Source organism: Coregonus lavaretus, assembly GCF_964263955.1.
Source record: "Coregonus lavaretus genome assembly, chromosome: 17".
Lineage (NCBI taxonomy): Eukaryota > Metazoa > Chordata > Actinopteri > Salmoniformes > Salmonidae > Coregonus > Coregonus lavaretus.
In genome coordinates this window covers 21,639,531-21,663,285 of record NC_140004.1, presented here as the reverse complement: position 1 = coordinate 21,663,285, position 23,755 = coordinate 21,639,531, and the positions used below count along the sequence as shown (strand labels likewise).

Genomic DNA, 23,755 nt, shown 5'->3' with positions numbered 1-23,755 from the left:
TGTTTACATTTTGTAATTCAGTAATTTTTTGTTGTTGTACCGCTTTACCAACCATACCGTAGCTAGCTAAAGTAGGACAGCATGGAGTAGCTAAAGTGTGACAGTCTTCTAGGCTTTTCCAATGGAGGAAAGAGATCCAGTTTACAATAGGGACCACCTGTACTTAGGTTAGGCAGGGCTCTGTTTCTTGTAGTACTATACTGTATGCTGTTCATTTTTTCTTGTAGTATTGTACTGTTATTTGACTGAATTCAGAAAAAGTTTCCTAATCAGATGTTTCCTAAACACACAAAATTGAATATAATTGTCATTGGGGTAAAATTAGGACTATAATAATGGTGTATTTATCCTGCTCTCCCAGTCTACCAAATGCGAACTGAAAGTGTTACTCTATGGTGCTGACAGAATATTCAGTGATCAGTGATACATAGAGCAACCACGTACTGTCTACAGTGAGGGAAAAAAGTATTTGATCCCCTGCTGATTTTGTACGTTTGCCCACTGACAAAGAAATGATCAGTCTATAATTTTAATGGTAGGTTTATTTGAACAGTGAGAGACAGAATAACAACAAAAAAATCCAGAAAAACGCATGTCAGTAATGTTATAAATTGATTTGCATTTTAATGAGGGAAATAAGTATTTGACCCCCTCTCAATCAGAAAGATTTCTGGCTCCCAGGTGTCTTTTATACAGGTAACGAGCTGAGAGTAGGAGCACACTCTTAAAGGGAGTGCTCCTAATCTCAGCTTGTTACCTGTATAAAAGACACCTGTCCACAGAAGCAATCAATCAATCAGATTCCAAACTCTCCACCATGGCCAACACCAAAGAGCTCTCCAAGGATGTCAGGGACAAGATTGTAGACCTACACAAGGCTGGAATGGGCTACAAGACCATCGCCAAGCAGCTTGGTGAGAAGGTGACAACAGTTGGTGTGATTATTTGCAAATGGAAGAAACACAAAAGAACTGTCAATCTCCCTCGGCCTGGGGTTCCATGCAAGATCTCACCTCGTGGAGTTGCAATGATCATGAGAACGGTGAGGAATCAGCCCAGAACTACACGGGAGGATCTTGTCAATGATCTCAAGGCAGCTGGGACCATAGTCACCAAGAAAACAATTGGTAACACACTACGCCGTGAAGGACTGAAATCCTGCAGCGCCCGCAAGGTCCCCATGCTCAAGAAAGCACATATACATGCCCGTCTGAAGTTTGCCAATGAACATCTGAATGATTCAGAGGAGAACTGGGTGAAAGTGTTGTGGTCAGATGAGACCAAAATCGAGCTCTTTAGCATCAACTCAACTCTTTAGCATCAACTCAACTCAACTCATTGGCCATGCATGCCATATGATAAGCTGCTAAATGGATTCACATAGCTGATATACACAGAGAGAGAGCGACAATAAAATAAAACCGATTGGAGATCTTACAACTAGACAAAAAGGAAACGTTAATTTGAGAATACAACATTGACAGTAGTTCATTTTGAATAATAGTTTAACAATTAAACGCATAACTACAAAGAATAAACACTTCTCACTTCAAAATGTACAAATAAGCTAACTCATGTGTAAAGATTAGACATCTTAGTCTAAACAACAATAGATAATTGAGTAGTAACAAGTAGGCTATTATTACTAAAGTATCATTCCAGGAGAACAAAAAAAACTCAACCTTGCTCCACTGATCCCTGATCTATCTACTGGGTGAGCAGACTTCTATTCTAGCCCAGCAATCGCACACCTGATTATCAACTCATTCGATTTGATATGTTGAATCAGGTGTGTTATTGCTGGGCTGAAACAGAACCTTGCACACCCAGCAGACCTCCAGCCTGCTCCAATTGTAATAGGTTTATACATTGTGTGTGACGTTTAACAGTTTTTTTGTATACAACATTTTCTAACATAGGTAGGCCTACACATATAACCCATGGCATATAGGATATACCTGTAGTCACTTTGGACATTTATTGGGACCTCACTCTTCATCTGCAAACAAGCTTTCACTGCTTTCCATATCTGAGGACAGAAAACATCACAAAGAAACAGGCTTCATTACACTCAAATTAGACAGCACTGAATATTATGTTGCCATTATCTCTATGTCCTCAAAGTTTAACACTCTAGGGACTGGAACTGGAGAATCTTTTCATAACATCCTCCCACAAAATGACCTGCCCTATCCAGTAGCCTACACTCTCCCTTTACTGACAGCTGGAGCTGCAATTTCACCCTCTTCCATGGCTGTTATCTAAAAATGCATTTGGAGACTGTTTTAAAATGTACAATGATTATATCAAGATAGCTAATAAGAAGTTAGCTACAGTAGCTGATTGCATTTAATTCCCTTAGCTAAACAGTGTGTAAAGTTAGCTAACTAGCTAGCTACTCAGTCTAGTTAGCCTACAAAGTGGCCTACTGTGGCTAGCTAATAATAAATACTAAAATGTATTTACTTACTTGAATAGGCTCTCCCACCACCTCTGTCTTTTTGGGTCGTTACAAAAACAAAATAATGGGCAATCTTCACAATACTTTCGGTGGTAGCAAAGCGGAGCCAGCAGCTATGTGGACGAATAAGGAATAAAACTGTTTGTCACCTGAGCGGTTTAGAACGTGTTGTTACGCTTGACTTTCCAGCGTAATACACTTTCAATTTCAATAAATATGTCGGCCACACTTGATAACTTGAAAACTAGCGGACCATTCAAACCTTTTTTTGCAATACAAAATTCTCCAGACACCGAAGACAACGACGTGAATTTGGAGGTATGGCAATGCGAGACTAGCCAGCAGGTATCGGAGGTTAGAGCTGGACTGAATTTACAAATGTGGAATGCAGACATCTCAGACAGCTACTGTCTCTAGTTTGGGCACTTTGAATTAATGACCACTTGCTATGCTAAACAATATGACCAGTTTATTATTGTATACTGAACAAAAATATGAACGCAACATGCAATAATTTCAAAGATTTCATTGAGTTACAGTTCATAGAAGGAAATTAGTCAATTGAAATAAAGTTATTAGGCCCTAATCTATGGATTTCACTTGACTGGGCAGGGGCGCAGCCCACCCACTTCCGAGCAAGGTCCACCCACTGGGGAGCCAGGCCCAGCCAATCAGAATGAGTTTTTCCCCACAAAAGCAGTTTATTACAGACAGAAATACTCACCCCCCCTGGGCTGGGGTGGTTACATGTGGCCTGCTGTTGTGAGGCCGGTTGGATGTACTCCCAAATTCTCTAAAACAATGTTGGAGGCGGCTTATCATAGAGAAATTAACATTCAATAGTGTAAAAATGGATTAATCTGTAAAATACATTGCATATAATCTGTTCAATCCAGTGTTTACATTACCCATCCTAAATGGCCAACCTGGCTTGACTAAACTCCTCTTCAGACTCATCCATCACCAGCTGGGGCAGACCAGAAACGTAACACAGGGGAGAGGAGTGAAAACAAACCCCCACAGTGCAGTGCCTCAAACCTGGCCACCCAGAGACTCTGAGACAGGACGGCTACAACAACATGTCCTCTAATGGGCAACTTGTGCTTGGGTGAGGGGGTCATTAGTGGATGTCTGCAGTTTAGTAGTCTTGATTGATATCCTAGTGCTACACTCCGGCTCTTCCCATGCTACTGGGGACTTGTGAAGCCTGACTATGGCTGCTGTAACTATGCATGAGTTTGTTTACTCAACCCTTGTGTCACCAAGGGGGACTCTCAATCATCAGCAATTTCCAGCCAACTCTCCTCAATACAATGAGGCCACCCAATATATTCCACATGACAATACAAGTGAAAATCACCAACAGGTTGCATTTAATGATTTTTGTAGCTTTTGATTTGACACCATAAATCTCCAAAACAGTCTGATTGTATATTTTTATTATTCAACAACTGGATTGTTGATAACATTTTTTCCCTGTGCAAACCGTACATTGATCTCTGTACATATACATATATATATATATATATATATATATACATACACACACACATATACATATACATACACAGGAATATATACATATACACACATACATACATATACATACGCTTTCATAAACTATCCCCTTTACAGCAGTGATATCACAGCTTCTGAAAACGAAGCCCAGTGAGTTGACAGTATACGAAGGCATTCCCAAATTAAATTGTTATCTGCAACATGTCACTTCATTGAGCTGAGGAGACAGCAAACAGTTTTACCCTACTGTAGCTCTGAGCCCTCACTGTGAATTCAGCTGATGTGGCTGGAGCATCTCTCCACAGTGATAAAACATGAATAAATATTGCACCATTGCAGCTTTGATAAACACTACCTGTTCTGCAACAAGGGTGGCGGTGTGGAGTGAGAAAGGACCAAAAGTCTACTACAAAAGATCAAAACATCAATTTAGAACAGTGGTTTCTGAAGAGCTGTAAGTAGTTACTTGCATCTTAAAAGATTTTAAAAAACTAAATTAAAAAAGAAGCAATGAATCAAAGTATGACAGGTGTCCGTCTACACTTTCAGAGCAGTAAACTTTGAGGGTTAACAGAGGCGCACACACCATTCCTCCCCACAACCAATAAACATTCACTGATCATGCACCCAAAATGCAAACAGAGACGCTAGAACACAAACAATGACACTTTGAAATAAAATTGCATCAGGATAATGTGACAGATAAGTGAAACTCTACTCAAGAACAGTGAATCTATAAATATGAGCTAATACAGTATGTACTGTAAACAGTAACTGTTTCATCATCGTCCTCATAAACCTACTATTGTCTTGTCACATTGATTCAATGCTGTGCCCCTTCATTGGAAAAGAGTGCAGTTTAGGGACATTATTTTACAATATGCCGTTTTAGGAATGAATAATTAGGGGAAGTTGTGAGGCAGCTACCATTCAAACCTTACAGGAAGGTTTAAACAAGCCTGCGTAACTGGACCAAGTACGGATGGGAGCTCACAAACTCCAGGCAAGGATAGCTACGCTCTTCGTACCTCGTTCACATTTCCAGAAACATAAAAAAGGCTGATATTTTGATATCATAAAAAATAAATTAACAAGATCTCCCACACCAGAGTCCATCCCAGTGCTGTCTGACGTCTCTGTTCATTGGACTCATTCAAAATCCAACTCAGTTTTAGTCTTCTTTGTCATTTCCAGCTAACAAATGAAGGCCTTAACATAAAGGCGCAGGCAAATGGACTCCAGCTGGAGAAAATAAGACTGATTTTGGAGTGACAGATGTGAAGTCTAGAGGGTGATAGGGAGTGGGTGGGATCGGAGACCCTCCTCTAGCCACTCAACAGTAGAGGGGGTGCAGCGCTGCGTGGTACAGCTGTGGATACGTCGGAGGCGCAGCAAGTAGAGCAGGATGGACAGGAGGACAACCAGGAAGCAGGCCAGGAACAAGTAGTGGTTGTTGACAAAGGAGAAGCTGTGACGCCAGTGGGAGTGGACTCCTTTCAGGCTCTCCTGCTGAATATCCCTTGGAGAGGAATGTAAAATAGTGTGAGTGAAGGACATTAACTATTTTTCAATTTTTCATAACCAATATTTTAGCTGATTAGGTTATCACAATGTACAAGCATAATGAAGTGTGACAAAGCAAGAGCTCTCTTACCTCAAAGGCAAAAAGCGCGTTCTGTAAAGGATGGCTCCAAGAGTCCATTGTACCTCTTTATCATAGACCAAAAGGGCATTCCTCAGGTTTTTGTAGTCCGTAGGGAAGGAGAAGCCTGTGTGGAATACCTCATACATCCAGGCTGATTTAAAACACTGGTACCTGCACACAATACATAAATGTTAACATGAAATCTCCCTGACAACCCTTTACCATTACTGGACTCAAGTCTTACTAAAATAGCAAGAGCCAGTGGTGGGGCTTACTTGAGCCTGTGAACATCAGCATGAGAGGCATACAAGCCTGAGTCAAATCGCTCTTTCAGAGTTCTCCACTGGGTGGCGCAGTAACTCTGCAGATGAAGCACAAAGTAAATAGGTAAACACAGCCACCATCTAACTTCAATTAGCCTAAGCTTTGGTGAAATACATGCATTTTACATGCAGTTAGAGGACTGCAATCTACATTGAAGACGTGCTGCTTTGCTGTAGTAAGGGCTCACCTTGGCAGCACTGGCATACTTTGAGGAGTTAAAATCCCCGCCCATGCGCAACACATCCTCTGTGCAGTAGTAGAACTCAGAGAACCCATAGAAATGGCTGTTGGGGTAGTCAATGGGAGGCTGGTAGATGCCATTGAGGGAGGAGTGAGTCTCGTTGGTGTGGTTGAGGAAGGGCTGAAGAAGCTGTCTGCAGTGATCAAAGTCCCCTGTGCCACGCAGGTGGAGTTTCTGTGTTGCTGGCCCCACCTCGTCCTGCAGGTCTGAAGGTAGACATGGGTCCAGGAGGGGGGACTCTCCTGTTTCACCTACATGCTGACCCAGGAGCCTGGACAAACCAACTCAAATGAGTTCTCCATAAAGACAAGCAACAGCAGCACTGAACAATGTCAAACTAGTACACTCTATCAGTATCAAAATTAGCTATCATAGCATGTGTTGAAGGTTCTTACTTGTTTTTAGTGAGAGTGTTCATGACAATGCTCTCCTCGTATCTTTGTCGTGCAGCATTGCCTCCAAAGCCCAGGAAGGTGGACACATAGACCCGGTAGACATGCTCTGTCCGGTGGGCATCGCAACCCAGGTTGAATTCCGCAAGCAAATTTTTGGCCACTTCCTCCTACAAAAAAAATATAACATTCAATATCAGCCAGGAAATGGTTCTCTCTCTATTATCTAGGACTAAGTCTACACTAATATCCAACATATTAATTGATTATAGTAAGGCTACATATATGCAGTGTATTCGAAAAGTATTCAGACCACCAAGCCACTCCTCAGTAAAAGGCACATGACAGCCGGCTTGGAGTTTGCCAAAAGGCACCTAAAGGAGTCTCTGGTCTGATGAAACCAAGATTGAACTCTTTGGCCTGAATGCCAAGCGTCACGTCTGGAGGAAACCGGGCACCATCCCTACGGTGAAGCATGGTGGTGGCAGCATCATGCTTTGTGAATATTTTTCAGCGACAGGGACTGGGAGACTAGTCAGGATTGAGGGAAAGATGAACGGAGCAAAGTATAGAGAGATCCTTGATGAAAACCTGCTCCAGAGCACTCAGGACCTCAGACTGGCGTGAAGGTTCACCTTCCAACAGGACAACGACCCTAAGCACACAGCTAAGACAACACAGGAGTGGCTTCGGGACAAGTCTCTGAATGTCGTTGAGTGGCCCAGCCAAAGCCCGGACTTGAAACCGATCGAACTTCTCTGGAGAGACCTGAAAATAGCTCCCAATCCAACCTGAAAGAGCTTGAGAGGATCTGCAGAGAAGAATAGGAGAAATTCCCCAAATACCGATGTGCCAAGCTTGTAGCGTCATACCCAAGAAGACACAAGGCTGTAATTTCTGCCAAAGGTGCTTCAACAAAGTGCTGAGTAAAGGGTCTGAATTACTTATGTAAATGTGATCAGTTTCTTTTTTAATACATTTGCAACAATTTCTAAAAACCTGTTTTTGCTTCGTCATTATGGGGTATTGTGTATAGATTGTTTTTTCAATCTCATCAATTTTAGAATAAGGCTATAACAAAATGTGGAAAAAGTCAAGGGGTCTGAATACTTTCAGAATGCACTGTAACCATCATTTACTTAAAGAAACTTGGATCAAGACAGTTCCGCATATAGCAAAAGCTGCAGGTGAATTACGTTCAGTGGAGAGCAAAAACAATGAGAAGAGAAGGAGAGCATACAAATTGTCAGAGTAAATTAAAAACCATAGACATAAACCGGTCATGGATGTTTTGCATGATGGCTCTTATGCATTATCGTTGATATTCATTCAAGTTTCAAAGTAACACATTCTGGCTAGTATGTTAATGATAAAGCCCAAATCCTGTTATGAAGCCATGCAGCAGGCTTATCTTTATAGCAGACCTCCAATAGTCCACCCTGAATGTAGAGGACTTCATCTCCAGAGGACAAACATGATGTTTACAGGTTTAACCAGGGAATGAGAGTGGTTGGGGTGAAGAGAAAATGGGTGAGTGACAAAACCACAAAAAAGTGAAATTGTTGTTTATAATAACCTGTTGTGGAGAAGCAAAGCTTACAGTTTTGGGCACTTCGTACGCTATCTGTGTGGAGACACCGCCCATGTCCAGAACACCGGTGGTCTGCATCCTCACCAGCGCCTCCTGCTGGTCACCTCCAGGGACCTGCACCTCTACTACTGCATCCCTCTCTATAGGAAGGAATGAAGAAGAGCCGAAGGTCCCATTGAAGAAGGGGACGGGAGACAAATAAAGAGGAGTCAGACGTAAGTAAAACAAGGGAAAGAAGGAATTAAATTATTCAATGTGAAGATATGCAGATCTCAAGGAAAGTTCTTTAGATACTTACCACTATCCACATGATTAAACTTTCCAAGGACAAAGTTGATTCCAATCCATGCATACACACCTGTTCAAACACAAGAAAGGACAACTCATACAGGGCTCTACGCTGACTTAAAAAAAAAACAAATGTACAAGGAGCATTTGTGCGCCTAAATTGAAAATTGTAGGTACACACAAAGAAATTTAGGGGCACAATTAAAAATATTTGAGTTAATAAAGCTAGAATTCTTAATTAAAATTCTAGGTCACACAGCAAAATGGTTGCACTGTAGAGCCCGGTCATATATTCCAGAATTTCTACTGTTATGTTACAGATTTTCAACACTGAGCATGGTGACATCCTCCATCAGAATGGCCAGTGTTTAGCTTGCCAGCTTCTATAAACAGGTTAGCTCACCTTCCTGCTTGCCAGAAATGACCTCCACATGGGAATCAGAGAAGAGGAAGTTGAAACGGACAGGGATGTCAGTCCGTAGATCCTCAAGAAGCGCTTCCTGTTGACTGAAAAAGAGTATACAAGCCAATTTCAGCATGGTTACAGTGGTAAAAAAATATATAATAATTGCAGCTTCCATCTCAAGATGAGAAATACTCTCAGGTGTGGTGGGTAACTGTACCCGTCAGGCAGCACCCTCATTCCAGCAGTGCACAGGATGTACAGAGGGGTCTCCTGGTGCTTGTGTTTGGGAACGTGCTGGGCAGCGAAGCTCAGCAGGGGGTGGATGTAATCACTGGCCTTCTCTGGTGTTTTTGCTAGCTCTGCGATACCTTTAAAAAATAACACCAGAAAGTCATAAGACCATGGCTCAGTCTTTCTTGGATGGAATGGATTAGTTCTTTAAACTAGAAGCCAATGTCTTCTACACTATTCCCAGCAGCACACCAGTCATCAGCAACCAGGTATTCCTCACCTGGTTTGATCTTCATGACCACTGGTTTCCTGTGCTGATCTCTCATCTGCTGGATGTCGAGCAGGTCATGGGGATTGCCATTGTGCCGGGGCCAACAGTACACAAACACCCTGGAGCCACTGCTGCCGCAGTCCACCACCAGACCGTAGTTTAGGTTGGGATTGCTGGTGTCTGTGGCCTCCACATCTGTGACCCTCGCCAAGTGTCTGGGTGAAAATATGAACATTTTAGGCCAAAAATGAACTTCCATGTCTTTACAGGAATACATAACGATAAATAAAAGGCATTCACTGCATGTGTCCTCTACAAACAACTTTTGGGGGGGGGGGGGGGGGGGGGTGGCTCTCTTCTAATGTGGTACTAGTGTCTCACCTGTGGAAATAGTTGTCCTTTCTGATCCAGCTGTCCTGGCCCTTTCCTGTTACCAGCAACAGGTAAATCAGTCCTAGCAGTCCCACCAGCAGACCAAAGAGCAGCAGCTGCCTGAATGAAGGTAGCAGGAACCGGGGTAGAACCAGGGGCGACAGGCTGAAATGCCAGGAGGCTGGGAGGCATGAGAAGCTGATCCTGTAAGAAGAGAAACCTCAGTATGTATGTATGTATGTATGTTTAAAGACAGTGTGACTAGTCTATATAATAGCGATATTGCATGACTGACGATCACGGCATAATAATTAAAGGGTAGAGCGAGATGTGAGTTGCTAAATTTTGCCAAAACATTTATTGGTCTTCTACTCAGTCGGCCGATCCTACCTTCCCATGACGTGAACTGTCTTAGTTCACTGGATGAAAATCCAAGGGGACACTGAAGACCGGGGGTGTTTGCTTCGAACCCTCACCAACATTGTCCCAACTGCTCATGGTCTTTGTAAAAGAAATTAAACACTTTAGCTACAAGATATGCTGTCATTATTACTGAAACCAACGCGTGTCAATACCAAATGGTGACATTTGGCCACCAGCTCATGCACCACATTTGCCACGTAGCTATCAACGTTAGCGAGGATGGTCCGATTTCAATTAGTTGTTAGCTGGTTCAACTAACTTTAGTGAGTTAGCTATTATCAGATAGTCACTACTTTAGCTGGCATGATAGCTTTTCCTAGTCTCATGGGTAAACAATAGACCTGGTAGTTAGCATGCTGATTAACCGGGCTAATGTTTGATTTTTAGCTAGCGAAACAGAACACTAAGTTAGCCTAGACAAGTACAGTACGCTGTTGTACCCACCCACGGTGCATCTAAAACCCAAGTAGCTAGCTAAATTAGCTACTCACCATTTGGTTTCGAACGACTTCGTTGCATAAAACATTCGCTAGTTTGCTACGGACTATTATTATTAATAATACTAGCTAGCAGGAGGAGGAGGAATTGCTAAAAGCACAGTGGCTAGCTAGTTACCTATCCAATACGCAGGTCAGGCAGATGCGAGTGACGTGGTAAATTTGAAGGTGACGATTTTTTTTCATCCCCGGCAGCTTTCACCGGTGTAGCCCGCTTGCAGTAAGTAGCTAGCTAGTCAGTATGTCATTATTCAAGCATGTGTGCTTTCCCACTTGCAGATTTGGGGGATTGAGCATATTTTCTTGCACATCATTCCAATGTCTCAAGAGGCTATTTGGTAACTGAGTATTCTGATAGCTTTCACGGGTCCAAGGCAAGGCAACGTGATCGTACAACTCCAAGTTGCCACAATTGAAGAAACATTTGCAAGTTCATTGAACACAAGGAAACAGAAACAAAACTGTAGTGTGGATATGACAAATACATTTAATACATATTTGGTATATAAACTGATATTATCATACCACCCAACTCATTAGTCGATCTGAAATAGTGGCTTTATATAATTTGGCATCATAATTGTTACCGATATATTTATTAGATTGAGTGATACATAAACTTACAAAGGCCATCTATAAGTGCATGTGTCAAACTCATTCCACAGAGGGCCTCGGGTCTTTGCTCCTCCCTTGTACTTGATTGATGAATTAAGGTCACTAATTAGTATGGAACTCCCATCACCTGGTTGTCTAGGTCTTAACTGAAAGTTAATAAAGAAAACCAGCAATCACTAGAATGAGTTTGACGCCCCTGTATAAGTGCATTTAAAAAGGAAGTCCCTGATCAGTGATCACAGACCTATGTTACAAATGACAACACCCAATTATTTTTGATCACCATGTCCAGACACTCTTTTAGGGTCAGGGCTCATTATTGCAGTTGACATATTTTTTATTAGCGTTGTCACTGTGCAGGCTCAGCCCTCTTCACTGGAGAGGTATGATATTTTTGTTGAAGACCTATAGGGAGTGATGAGTAAACAAAGGTTACTTCAGTAGCCTCTTTTGTGGTAGTATTTGAAAGATAAAGGAACAAGACAGAGGCATACCTGTATTTGCAAGGGTTATGCGACTACACTCTTTGTCCAGTTCATCATCTGTGATATTGAAGTGGCTTTGAGGGACTGAGGGCAAAGCGCTCAGCAGATCATCACAAAAGGAACCAGATTCCCTGACAGGTGAAAGAGGGTGTGACGATACTTCAGGTAGCGTGGAAGGCCAATCCAGAGTAGAGTTCTCCAATAAAGATCTTAGCTCATCCTCCAGCCCGTCTGTGTCTGCATCCGCTAAACAAATAGGAATAGGATCATTTGTCAGTCCCTCTGGACTTTGGCACTTTGATTATGAAATTGGCTCAGTTTGGCACTACAACTAAGTAGCTGTATAATATGGAATAGGACATACTTGAGTTGAGCGCTCCACCTGCCAGAATTTGGTTAACTTCACCCTGAGTGTCACACAACTGTAATATCAAACAGTGAGAAAATACATTTAGACTGGTGTGGACATGCAACAGCTCAATAATAGTATCTAAATGCAGTCCCGGTAAAGAAGAGTCTGACCTCTTGGATTTGATCCACAAGGCTCTCAGCTCCTTCTACGGTCACATCCCTCAAAGAGAGTCGCAGGGCTGACACTCCAGCCTGATACGCCTGTATCACCTATAGAGGCATGCAGAAAGATTGATATAAAGAGAACACAGGACCTTAGTTCCTGTATGTGGGACTTAGGAGAGCGATAACATTGGCCACAAATTACCCACATTGTACTTTTAGGCTAACTTTAGCTTGCTCTGTTTTGTTAGATATTTGAATGTCAATGTATCAAGTGCATACTCACCAGTTTGTCTGTCTGTGAGTTTGCTATCCTGTCCAGGATTCCCTTCACATTTTCCAGCTGGGCATATAAGTGGTCTGCTTTCTTCTCGACTCTCTTTCGGCTTCTCAAACACCTCAGGGCCTGGGGGAGAGAAATTAATTGAGGTTTCCCAGACAGCATTTGAGTTGGTGAAAGACAAAAAGTCAACACAGGATCATAGGATTGTAAATCGACCTGAGATTTCTTCCCTTCCCGCAGCAACACCCTAGCTTCTTCTTTGCACCTACAAACAGATAACACAGCACAAGCAGAAATCACACACAATCTTATAACATCACATTTATTTCTCAGACTGAAGACACTGCACTGCACGAGACAACACTTAATGGTGTGTCAGGGACGCACTTCTCTGCCTCTAGTCCCAATGCCTCCACCCTCTCTTCAAGCAGTCTCTCACTGCGCTGCAGCTGGTAGATGCCTAGGTCTACATCACTGACAGGAGACACATGATCCTGTCCTGGCTGAGAAAACTTCACAATCTGTACAGACAAAAAAAAAAAACATTGGCTCAATGCAACCCTGATACAGTGACATTATCCTCAAAACAATCTGTGTGAAAGCTCATGGATAATGGTATGAGTTACTGTACAGTCGTGGTCAAAAGTTTTGAGAATGACAAGTATTCATTTTCACAAAGTCTGCTGCCTCAGTTTTTATGATGGCAATTTGCATATACTCCAGAATGTTATGAAGAGTGATCAGATGAATTGCAATTAATTGCAAAGTCCCTGTTTGCCATGAAAATGAACTTAATCCCCAAAAAACATTTATACTGCATTTCAGCCCTGCCACAAAAGGACCAGCTGACATCATGTCAGTGATTCTCTCGTTAACACAGGTGAGAGTGTTGACGAGGACAAGGCTGGAGATCACTCTGTCATGCTGACTGAGTCAGAATAACAGACTGGAAGCTTTAAAAGGAGGTTGGTGCTTGAAATCATTGTTCTTCCTCTGTTAACCATGGTTACCTGCAAGGAAACACGTGCCGTCATCATTGCTTTGCACAAAAAGGGCTTCACAGGCAAGGATATTGCTGCTAGTAAGATTGCACCTAAACCAACAATTTATCGGATCATCAAGAACTTCAAGGAGAGAGGTTAAATTGTTGTGAAGAAGGCTTCAGGGCGCCCAAGAAAGTCCAGCAAGCGCCAGGACCGTCTCCTAAAGTTGATTAAGCTGCTGGATCGGGGCACCAACAGTGCAGAGCTTGCTCAGGAATGGCAGCAGGCAGGTGTGAGGCGAAGACTTTTGGAGGATGGCCTGGTGTCAAGAAGGGCAGCAAGGAAGCCACTTCTCTCCAGGAAAAACATCAGGGAGAGATATTCTGCAAAAGGTACAGGGATTGGACTGCTGAAGACTGGGGTAAAGTCATTTTCTCTGATGAATCCCCTTTACGATTGTTTGGGGCACCAAGGTGAGCGCTACTATCAGTCCTGTGTCATGCCAACAGTAAAGTATCCTGAGACCATTCATGTGTGGGGTTGCTTATCAGCCAAGGGAGTGGGCTCACTCACAATTTTGCCTAAAAACACAGCCATGAATAAAGAATGGTACCAACACATCCTCCGAGAGCAACTTCTCCCAACCATCCAAGAACAGTTTGGGGACGAACAATGCCTTTTCCAGCATGATGGAGCACCTTGCCATAAGTCAAAAGAGATCACTAAGTGGCTCGGGGAACAAAACATTGAAGTTTTGGGTCCATGGCCAGGAAACTCCCCAGACCTTAATCCCATTGAGAACTTGTGGTCAATCCTCAAGAGGCGGGTGGACAAACAAAAACCCACAAATTCTGACAAACTCCAAGCATTGATTATGTAAGAATGGGCTGCCATCAGTCAGGATGTGGCCCAGAAGTTAATTGACAGCATGCCAGGGCTGATTGCAGAGGTCTTGAAAAAGAAGGGTCAACACTGCAGCTATTGACTCTTTGCATAAACTTAATGCAATTGTCAATAAAAGCCTTTGACACTTATGGAATGCTTGTAATTATACTTCAGTATACCATAGTAACACCTGACAAAAATATCTAAAAACACTGAAGCAGCAAACTTTGTGAAGACCAATACCTGTCATTCTCAAAACGTTTGACCACGACTGTACATGTAATAATATGCTCACTTAAATTAATGATTCTATTATCCTCACCTTCTCGCCTTCATGCAGTGATACTGTCACCTGCTTCTCCCTCTGCAGCTGTAGCAGAGCCATACACAGGGTACTCTCGTCAACACAGACATCGGACGACAGTGTACGGAGCTCCTGGAAGGACAGGAGAGAGTGGTTGGCCACTTGGGAGCTCCGGTAGACACCAAGCAATTCTGCTGCCTTCTCCTGGAGGAAACATACAGAACATAAGTAAGAGGTTAGTGTTAAATGCTAGTTGCCCGTTAACATGTTTTGAATTAATTAATAATGCACACCTTTACTAGTTCGATGACGACAAACGACTCCTTCAAAGTAACCCCACTGCTACCCAGAAGAGTTGAAAATGTCCATTTTAAAGGCTTCACCAGCAACAGACCAACACCCCAAGACACCCACCCACAGTCTACATTTGCTGCAAACTCTGACTCCCTTTGCATCTTTCCACACCTGCCAGAAATACAAACAAGTACAGTCAGGTAAGGAAAGTGGGACTAGGGCACTTTTAAGTAGGCTATATTTTGCTCACACTTTAGAAGATGGCATTTCATTGATATTATACCTGGCCATGCACTGAATGACAGTACCCAAACCCAAAGGCATAATTCCCTTTCTCTGAAAAATCTTGTTCAGCTCCTGCAAATGAACACAGACGGTTCCGCGACTCCTGCAGATTTTAAGAATGAGTGTTGTCCAGAAATCCATTTTACTGTCCCAATCTGTTGTGCTGACATCTCGGTTCTCTTTAAAGTCAGAGAACAGGAAATTCATCCGTTCATCGTCCTCCCACTCAGGTGGTAAAACTACTTCAGTAGACATTTCTTCCCCAAGATTTGATGGAACCATTTCTGTACAGCAAAAGACAGACAATGAGAGTGAAATGCTAAGCTAGCTAGCGTTAGCTAAACTAGCAGGCAGAATAACAATAACAAACATTAAGTGAACAAGGCTATATCAAGCTGAACTCCGTAGTAAATTCAATCTCAGCCATGTCCACTCACTAGAGTAGTCTATGATATAATTTCACCATGACGATCAGCGTACAGGCATCTAACCAATGCGTACTGACCTGCTGACTGTGTGCGCCACAAGGTGTTCGTCTTCTTCTTCTTCTTCAGTTGGGTTTATCGGCGGTTGGCAGCCAACGTTATGGTGCATTACCGCCACCTACCGTACTGGAGTGTGGGCCAGAGACGGGGAGAAACTAAATCCTACCTGCCAACCCTGTTTCTCTTAAAAAAGATAACAAAATATTTGAGACTATATCTAATGACGTTCTACTCAATATACTCTTTAAACTAATTTCCTGTATCCCCTTCTCCCTCATACTAGATCTCATCCTCTCTCTTTCCCTCTGATACTGCCCACACTATAGCAATACATGCTCCATGGTCTCTATTTCCTGACAATAATCACACTTTCCTGATGGATGCTTTCCTATCACATTTAATGTCTTATTCAACTGGCTGTGTCCCACCCTTAATCTTGTAAAATAGCCTCCTCTCTTCTGTCCCTTCCTGCCATCCTCCCCACCCCGACTTTCTTCTGTACTTGAAATAAATGCCTTCCCTTATTATCTCTATTCCACTGCTCCTGCCATCACTGTATATATCAGTCTTTCTGCCTCTGCCTTGCTCATTGACACTTCAACATCAACATCCCCACTACTAAGTGCTTGTTTAGCCTGTTCATCTACTGCCTCATTCCCCTCCACCCCCACATGGGCTGGGACCCAAGTAAATCTTATCTGAATACCCATCTGTTTAATCCTGCCATGGGTTTGTAGCACATCATAAAGCAGGTCTTGTCTGCTACGTGATCTAAAGGACTGGAGACTCATTAACACTGCACATGAATCAGAGTAAATAACTACTCTCTGGCTTAACTTCCTCCACCCACTGCAAGGCCAACAGTATGGCCATCAGCTCCGCAGTATATACAGCCAGATGATCTGTAATACGTTTCCTGACTTCCACCCCACATTCCTGCACTACAAATGCAGACCCAGTACGTCCTGTCCTTGGATCTTTTGAACCATCTGTGTAAATGGCCACAAAATCCTGATACACAGTTTCCAGACGTCTCTTAAAGAAATCAGCTGGATCAACACCCTCCCTATCTTTCTGTAGTCTCTCCAACACTTCTAGATCAACTACTGGAGGCGGGAGTAGCCATGGTGGATTTACAGGAATAACTACCGTTGGACTAAACTCCCTTCCATACAGTCCCATCTCCATCGCCTGGGTATTACCCACCCACCCAAAGCTCGTGTTCGGTCTTCGTTCATGTTCCCAGCATGCCTGTAAAATCCCTTTTGCAGGATGAGACACCCCATGTCCTTGTAGGTTGACCCAATAATTCATTGCCAGCTGCTGTCTCCTAATCTGCAACGGCATGTCCCCCATCTCCACCTGTAATGCAGCCACTGGGGACGTCCGAAACGCCCCTAATACATATTCTGAGTCCTTGCCCCTGTATGACATCTAGCCTTTCCAGTGAGGTCCGGGCTGCCGAACCATATGCTATACTGCCATAGTCTATTACAGATCGGATCAATACAACATACTTGGTCTTCAATGAGGAACGCCCAGCCCCCCACTCCTTCCCCGTCAGACAGCGCATCACATTTAGCACCCTCTTACAATTTCCCACCACTCTCTCAATGTGTTCTGCTCAGGTCAGTCTAGTGTCAAAGTATACCCCAAGGAACCTGAAGGCCCCCACCCTCTCCAAGTTTCTCCCATATAACCTCAAGCATACCTCATCTCCCACCTTCCTCCTGGTAAAGAACACTATTTGAGTTTTCTCTACAGAGAACCTGTATCCCCACATTAATGCCCACTGCTCTACCTCATCAATTGCTTCCTGTACCTTCCTGACTAAGTATGGCACATTTCTTCCCCTCTTCCATAAGGCACCATCATCTGCAAATAATGTCCTCCCTATATCCGGCTGTACCTGAGAGTAAACATCATTGATCATGATTGAGAACAACAGAGGACTAATCACGCTCCTCTGCGGTGTACCATTATCCACCAAGTAGCTGCCTGATAAAGACTTCCCCACCCTCACCTGGATAGACCTTCCAAACAGGAAATCCTTTATCCAGTTGTACATTCTTCCTCCTACCCCCATAATATCAAGCTTGATTAACAACCCCTCCTTCCACATCATATCATATGCCTTCTCCACATCAAAAAAGACAGCTACAACAGTCTCCTTGTTCACCTGAGCCTTCCTGACCTCTGCTTCTAAGCAGAGCACTGGATCCATAGTTCCCCTACCCTTCCTGAACCCACTCTGATGTGGCGTTACTAGCCCTCTGCTCTCCAGGAAGTAAGTTAGCCTCTCCGTAATCATACGTTCCATAATCTTACATACATGTGATGTTAAAGCTATTGGCCGATAGCTTGTTGGCTTCGTTGGATGCTTCCCGGGCTTCCGGATTGGTACCACTACTGCCTCCTTCCAACTGCCTGGTAGTTTCCCCTCCTCCCACACTCTGTTGTACAACACCAATAACTTATCCAGTGCCTCATCACTAAGATGGGCCAACATAACATAGCACACCTCATCTTTCCCAGGTGAAGTTAACCCAGCCTTACCTATTGCTCTTTTCACCTCTGCCCTGGTAAATGGTGCACTCAACGCATCATCTACATCCTCCCACCTTTCCAGCACTCCAGGAGGCTCCTCTCTCATGTTCTCTCTCCCCCTCTGCCCCTCCTCTGACAGATTTGCGGAGCTATGCACTTGGACAAATGCTTTGGCCATCATCTCTGCTTTCTCCTCATCTGTTACTGCCACATCCTCCCCACTCGTCAACACTGGATAATCCCACTCCCTTCTGATCCCACTCATCCTCTTAATCATCCCCCACACTTCTCCCACAGATGTCGCCCTTCCAATGGTGTCACAGAACCGATGCCAACATGACCTCTTTGCCTGACGGATAGTTCTCCTCACAAGGGCCTGGGCCTGCTTATACTAAATCAGATGTTGGAAGTTATGCGTCCTTTTCAGTACTCTAAATGCCCTGTTCCTACTCCTCACCATTGCCCCACATTCCTCCGTCCACCATGGGACTGCTTTCCTCCTCCTCCTCCTCCTCCTCCTCCCTGAACTCTTAGGTATAGCCTCAGTAGCTGCCCCCACTAACGCTGTTCTCACCCAGTTATTCATCCTATCCACATCCCCTCTCATATCCATCCGAGCCATCACCTGCTCACTCAGCTCCTGAAACTGATCCCACATTGCCCTTCCAAACACCCACCTGCCTACTCCATCCACTGACACCTCCTCCTCCCTCCGGCCTACTGTGGGGTAATGATCACTCCCTACTGTTGATTCCTCCCATTCCTCTCACTCTCAGATTCCTGCCATCGCACTAGATACCAGAGTGAGGTCCAAGGCAGACTCTTTCCCTGTGGCTACATCAATCCTGGTCCCTCGGCCATCATTCAGGCACACCAGATCTTTATTTTCTATCAAATTCTCCATAACTTGGCCATTTCCATCCCCACACCACATTACCTTACTTCTTTCCTGGCCCTCCACCCTCTCCAGCACTTCCATGTCCAATATCTGACACAGATTATAGTAGTTCACTAGCACCCCTCCTCTCAGACACACCTCCACCACCACATACTCATGTTCAATACCTTTGCCTATCATCTTGAACTGCTTGAATTCCTGCCCATTAGCCAACAGGCTTCGAGCATTCCATTGTAGTACACAAAGTGTTGTTTTGAAGTTAGCTTCTTCTTCTTCTGCATCTTGTTCTTCTTCTGTAGATTTTATATGGCGGTTGGCAACCTACTTTAAGGTGCATTACCGCCACCAACTGGACTGGAGTGTGGACCAGAGATAGTGAAGTTCAAAATCCTACCCAATAGGATTTCCCTAAGGAAACGAAATACATTATTAAATACTACATCCCCTGAAGATTTCCCCAGCAGTTCACTTAATCCTGGCTCTTCAACCCCATTACTCCTCAAATCTAATAACAATTGTTCCCTTTCTCTCACATATTTCCAGTGGTCTAAAGTAACTAAATAAAAATACTTGAAAGTACTACTTAATTAGTTTTTTGGGTTATCTGTACTTTACTTTACTATTTATATTTTTGACTACTTTTACTTCACTACATTCCTAAAGAAAATATTGTACTTTTTACTCCATACATTTTCCCTGACAAGCAAAAGTACTTGTTACATTTTGAATGATTAGCAGGACAGGAAAATTGTCAAATTCAAGCACTTATCAAGAGAACACGTGGTCATCCATTTTACATTTTACATTTTAGTCATTTAGCAGACACTCTTATCCAGAGCGACTTACAGTTTTAGTGAGTGCATACATTTTCATACTGGGTATCTGTACCCTACTGCCTCTTGCCTGGCGGACTCACTAAACACACATGCATCTTTTGTAAATAATGTCTGAGTGTTGGAGTGTGCCCCTGGCTATCTGTACATTTTAAAAACAAGAAAATGGTGCTGTCTGCTTTGCTTAATATAAGACATTTTTAATCATTTATACTTTTACTTTTGATACTTAAGTATATTTAAAACCAAATACTTTTAGACTTTTTTGCTGAAGTAGTATTTTGCTGGCTGACTTTCACTTTTACTTGAGAAACTTTCTATTAAGGTATCTATACTTTTACTCAAGTATGACAATTGGGTACTTTTTCCACCACTGCATATTTCTGACACTGAAATAGAACATGTTCCACTGTCTCCATCTCCTCCTGACAATGATCACATCTCCCAGTCGGATGTTTCCCCACCACTTTCAATGTACTATTTAGCCTTGTGTGTCCCAGTCTCAGCCCTGTGACTACACTTTCCTCCCTTCTCTCTCGGCCTGAGGACCTCCCTGCCCCCACCTTTTCCTGGATCTTATACAGGTGTCTTCCCTTACTCTCCCTGTCCCACAACTCTTGCCACTTATTTTTAACCACTGTTCTTATTAATCCCTTGGCTTCTGCTTTACTGATTGACAATTCCATCTCAACATTAGGATGTTTAAGAGCCTGCTTGTCAATAATATCCACTTCCTCATTCCCTTCTACTCCCACATGAGTTGGTACCCAGAGGAACATCACAAATACCCCCATCTGTTTCACCCTATACAAACACTGCAAAACCTCATACAATAGATCCTGTCTGCTCTGAGACACACACGAATTTAAGCTAATCAGTGCTGCACAGGCGTCAGAGCAGATGATTACCCTGTCTGGCCACACCTCCTCCACCCACTCTGCAGCCAATAGTATGGCCAACAACTCCATTGTGTAAACAGATAAATGATCTGTTCACACCCGTCGCTATGGGCGGGCCATAGGGGGCTGGGCCCACCCCCAAAAATGCCCCCCCCCCCACTTGAGGGAATTTATTATTAAATATACTTACTGTAGGCTAATAATAATTGTGCCCTGCCCTCCCATGCATTTCAAATGCCCCCCTTAAGACTGTTTTAGGGTCCTTAGATCCATCTGTGAATATATTCAAGAAAGCATAGTACAGTCATGGTCAAAAGTTTTGAGAATGACACAAATATAAATTTTCACAGTCTGCTGCCTCAGTTTTTATGATGACAATTTGCATATACTCCAGAATGTTATGAAGAGGGATCAGATGAATTGCAATTAATTGCAAAGTCCCTCTTTGCCATGAAAAATTAACTTAATCCCAAAAAAACATTTCCACTGCATTTCAGCCCTGCCACAAAAGGACCAGCTGACATCATGTCAGTGATTCTCTCATTAACACAGGTGAGAGTGTTGATGAGGACAAGGCTGGAGATCACTCTGTCATGCTGATTGAGTCAGAATAACAGACTGGAAGCTTTAAAAGGAGGGTGGTGCTTGAAATCATTGTTCTTCCTCTGTTAACCATGGTTACCTGCAAGGAAACACGTGCCGTCATCATTGCTTTGCACAAAAAGGGCTTCACAGGCAAGGATATTGCTGCTAGTAAGATTGCACCTAAATCAACCATTTATCGGATCATCAAGAACTTCAAGGAGAGGGGTTCAATTGTTGTAAAGAAGGCTTCAGGGCGCCCAAGAAAGTCCAGCAAGCGCCAGGACCGTCTCCTAAAGTTGATTAAGCTGCTGGATCGGGGCACCACCAGTGCAGAGATTGCTCAGGAATGGCAGCAGGCAGGTGTGAGTGCATCTGCACACACAGTGAGGCGAAGACTTTTGGAGGATGGCCTGGTGTCAAGAAGGGCAGCGAGGAAGCCACTTCTCTCCAGGAAAAACATCAGGGACAGACTGATATTCTGAAAAAGGTACAGGGATTGGACTGCTGAGGACTGGGGTAAAGTCATTTTCTCTGATGAATCCCCTTTCCGATTATTTGGGGCATCTGGAAAAAAGCTTGTCCGGAGAAGACAAGGTGAGCGCTACCATCAGTCCTGTGTCATGCCAACAGTAAAGTATCCTGAGACCATTCATGTGTGGGGTTGCTTCTCAGCCAAGGGAGTGGGCTCACTCACAATTTTGCCTAAGAACACAGCCATGAATAAAGAATGGTACCAACACATCCTCCGAGAGCAACTTCTCCCAACCATCCAAGAACAGTTTGGTGATGAACAATGCCTTTTCCAGCATGATGGAGCACCTTGCCATAAGGACAGTGTGCAATCTAGTTTTAGAGAGACAAAATAAGGACATAAACAATCTGATGCACAGGTATATTTCAAGGTCTTTTACTTCTCAACATTCAAAAGCAGAAGGAATTAATAAAGCCTGACTGGCCCAAAACTATTTTAACATGGAATTTTAAATTGGCAATCCAACACTTCAACTCGTGAGTGCTTATAATCTGAAAATAATCACTAAGTGGCTCGGGGAACAAAACATTTTGGGTCCATGGCCAGGAAACTCCCCAGACCTTAATCCCATTGAGAACTTGTGGTCAATCCTCAAGAGCCAGGTGGACAAACAAAAACCCACACATTCTGACAAACACCAAGCATTGATTATGCAAGAATGGGCTGCCATCAGTCAGGATGTGACCCAGAAGTTAATTGACAGCATGCCAGGGCGGATTGCAGAGGTCTTGAAAAAGAAGGGTCTTCACTGCAAATATTGACTCTTTGCATAAACGTAATGTAATTGTCAATAAAAGCCTTTGACACTTATGGAATGCTTGTAATTATACTTCAGTATACCATAGTAACATCTGACAAAAATATCTAAAAACACTGAAGCAGCAAACTTTGTGAAGACCAATACTTGTGTCATTCTCAAAACCTTTGACCACGACTGTATTGTGTTCTTAAATGTTCACTTACAACTGAATCTACTCCTCCCTCAACATCTCTTACCCTCTCAAGCAACCCTAGATATATCACTGGTTGAGGGAGAAACCAAGGTGGGATAGCAGGAAGAACCACAGAGGGGCTAAACTCCCTCCCAAACAACCCCATCTCTCTCACCCTGCAAAGCTTGTATTTTTTTTATTTAACCTTTAGTATTCAGATTTTGTTCATGTTCCCAGCACTCTAGGAGCACCTTTTTTGTAGGATGTGTAACCATTATCCTTGTAGATTTACCCAATATGTCATGGCTAGCTGTTGTCTTCTTAACTTTAATGGCATCTCTACCTTTATCGCTGCCACTGGGGAGGTCCTGAGTGCTCCACAACATATTCTTAGGGCTTGGGCCTGGATAACATTTCAAGATGTCTGAGCTGCTGATCCATGTGCTATACTTCCATAATCCGTTGATGACCTTAACAGCGCTATATATATATATATATATAATTTTCAACGCCAATCTATCTGCTCTCCACTCCATTCCTGACAAGAAACGCATCACATTCAATATTTTCTTTCCTTTGACAACTACTCTGTTAATATGCTCCGCCCATGTAATTCGAGTGTCAAAAAAGACCCCAGGAACCTAAACCCTCCCACCCTCTCCAGATTCCTTCCATACAACTTCAAGTATATTTCCTCCCCAACCTTCCAGAAAAAAACACAGTCGGTGTTTTCTCAA

At 43.2% G+C, this 23,755-nt stretch overlaps 2 protein-coding genes across 3 annotated transcripts; both read right to left on the bottom strand.

Annotated features, from left to right (window-relative positions):
• Positions 1-4,010: 4,010 nt before the first annotated feature.
• On the bottom strand, positions 4,011-10,803 carry LOC311144441 (ectonucleoside triphosphate diphosphohydrolase 4-like). Of its 2 annotated transcripts, none has more exons than XM_084180457.1 (13): positions 10,655-10,803; positions 10,131-10,241; positions 9,750-9,944; positions 9,378-9,583; positions 9,084-9,234; positions 8,864-8,967; positions 8,471-8,530; positions 8,158-8,312; positions 6,585-6,751; positions 6,136-6,460; positions 5,900-5,985; positions 5,634-5,795; positions 4,011-5,498 (listed from the first exon to the last, which is right to left on the bottom strand). In XM_084180457.1, exons 2-13 carry the CDS (start codon positions 10,136-10,138, stop codon positions 5,264-5,266), a joined length of 1,854 nt encoding a protein of 617 aa, XP_084036583.1. In that variant the 5' UTR covers positions 10,139-10,241; positions 10,655-10,803; the 3' UTR covers positions 4,011-5,263. The 2 variants fall into 2 exon arrangements, with proteins under 2 accessions (XP_084036583.1, XP_084036584.1); XM_084180458.1 differs by having other exon boundaries at positions 8,182-8,312.
• Positions 10,804-11,124: 321 nt separating this feature from the next.
• Positions 11,125-15,853, bottom strand: LOC311144443 (charged multivesicular body protein 7-like). Its single transcript, XM_084180460.1, has 11 exons — positions 15,813-15,853; positions 15,306-15,591; positions 15,022-15,193; positions 14,747-14,932; positions 12,944-13,077; positions 12,773-12,821; positions 12,560-12,679; positions 12,283-12,381; positions 12,125-12,182; positions 11,770-12,006; positions 11,125-11,680 (listed from the first exon to the last, which is right to left on the bottom strand). Exons 2-11 carry the CDS (start codon positions 15,587-15,589, stop codon positions 11,625-11,627), a joined length of 1,395 nt encoding a protein of 464 aa, XP_084036586.1. The 5' UTR covers positions 15,590-15,591; positions 15,813-15,853; the 3' UTR covers positions 11,125-11,624.
• Between the last annotated feature and the right edge of the window lie 7,902 nt (positions 15,854-23,755).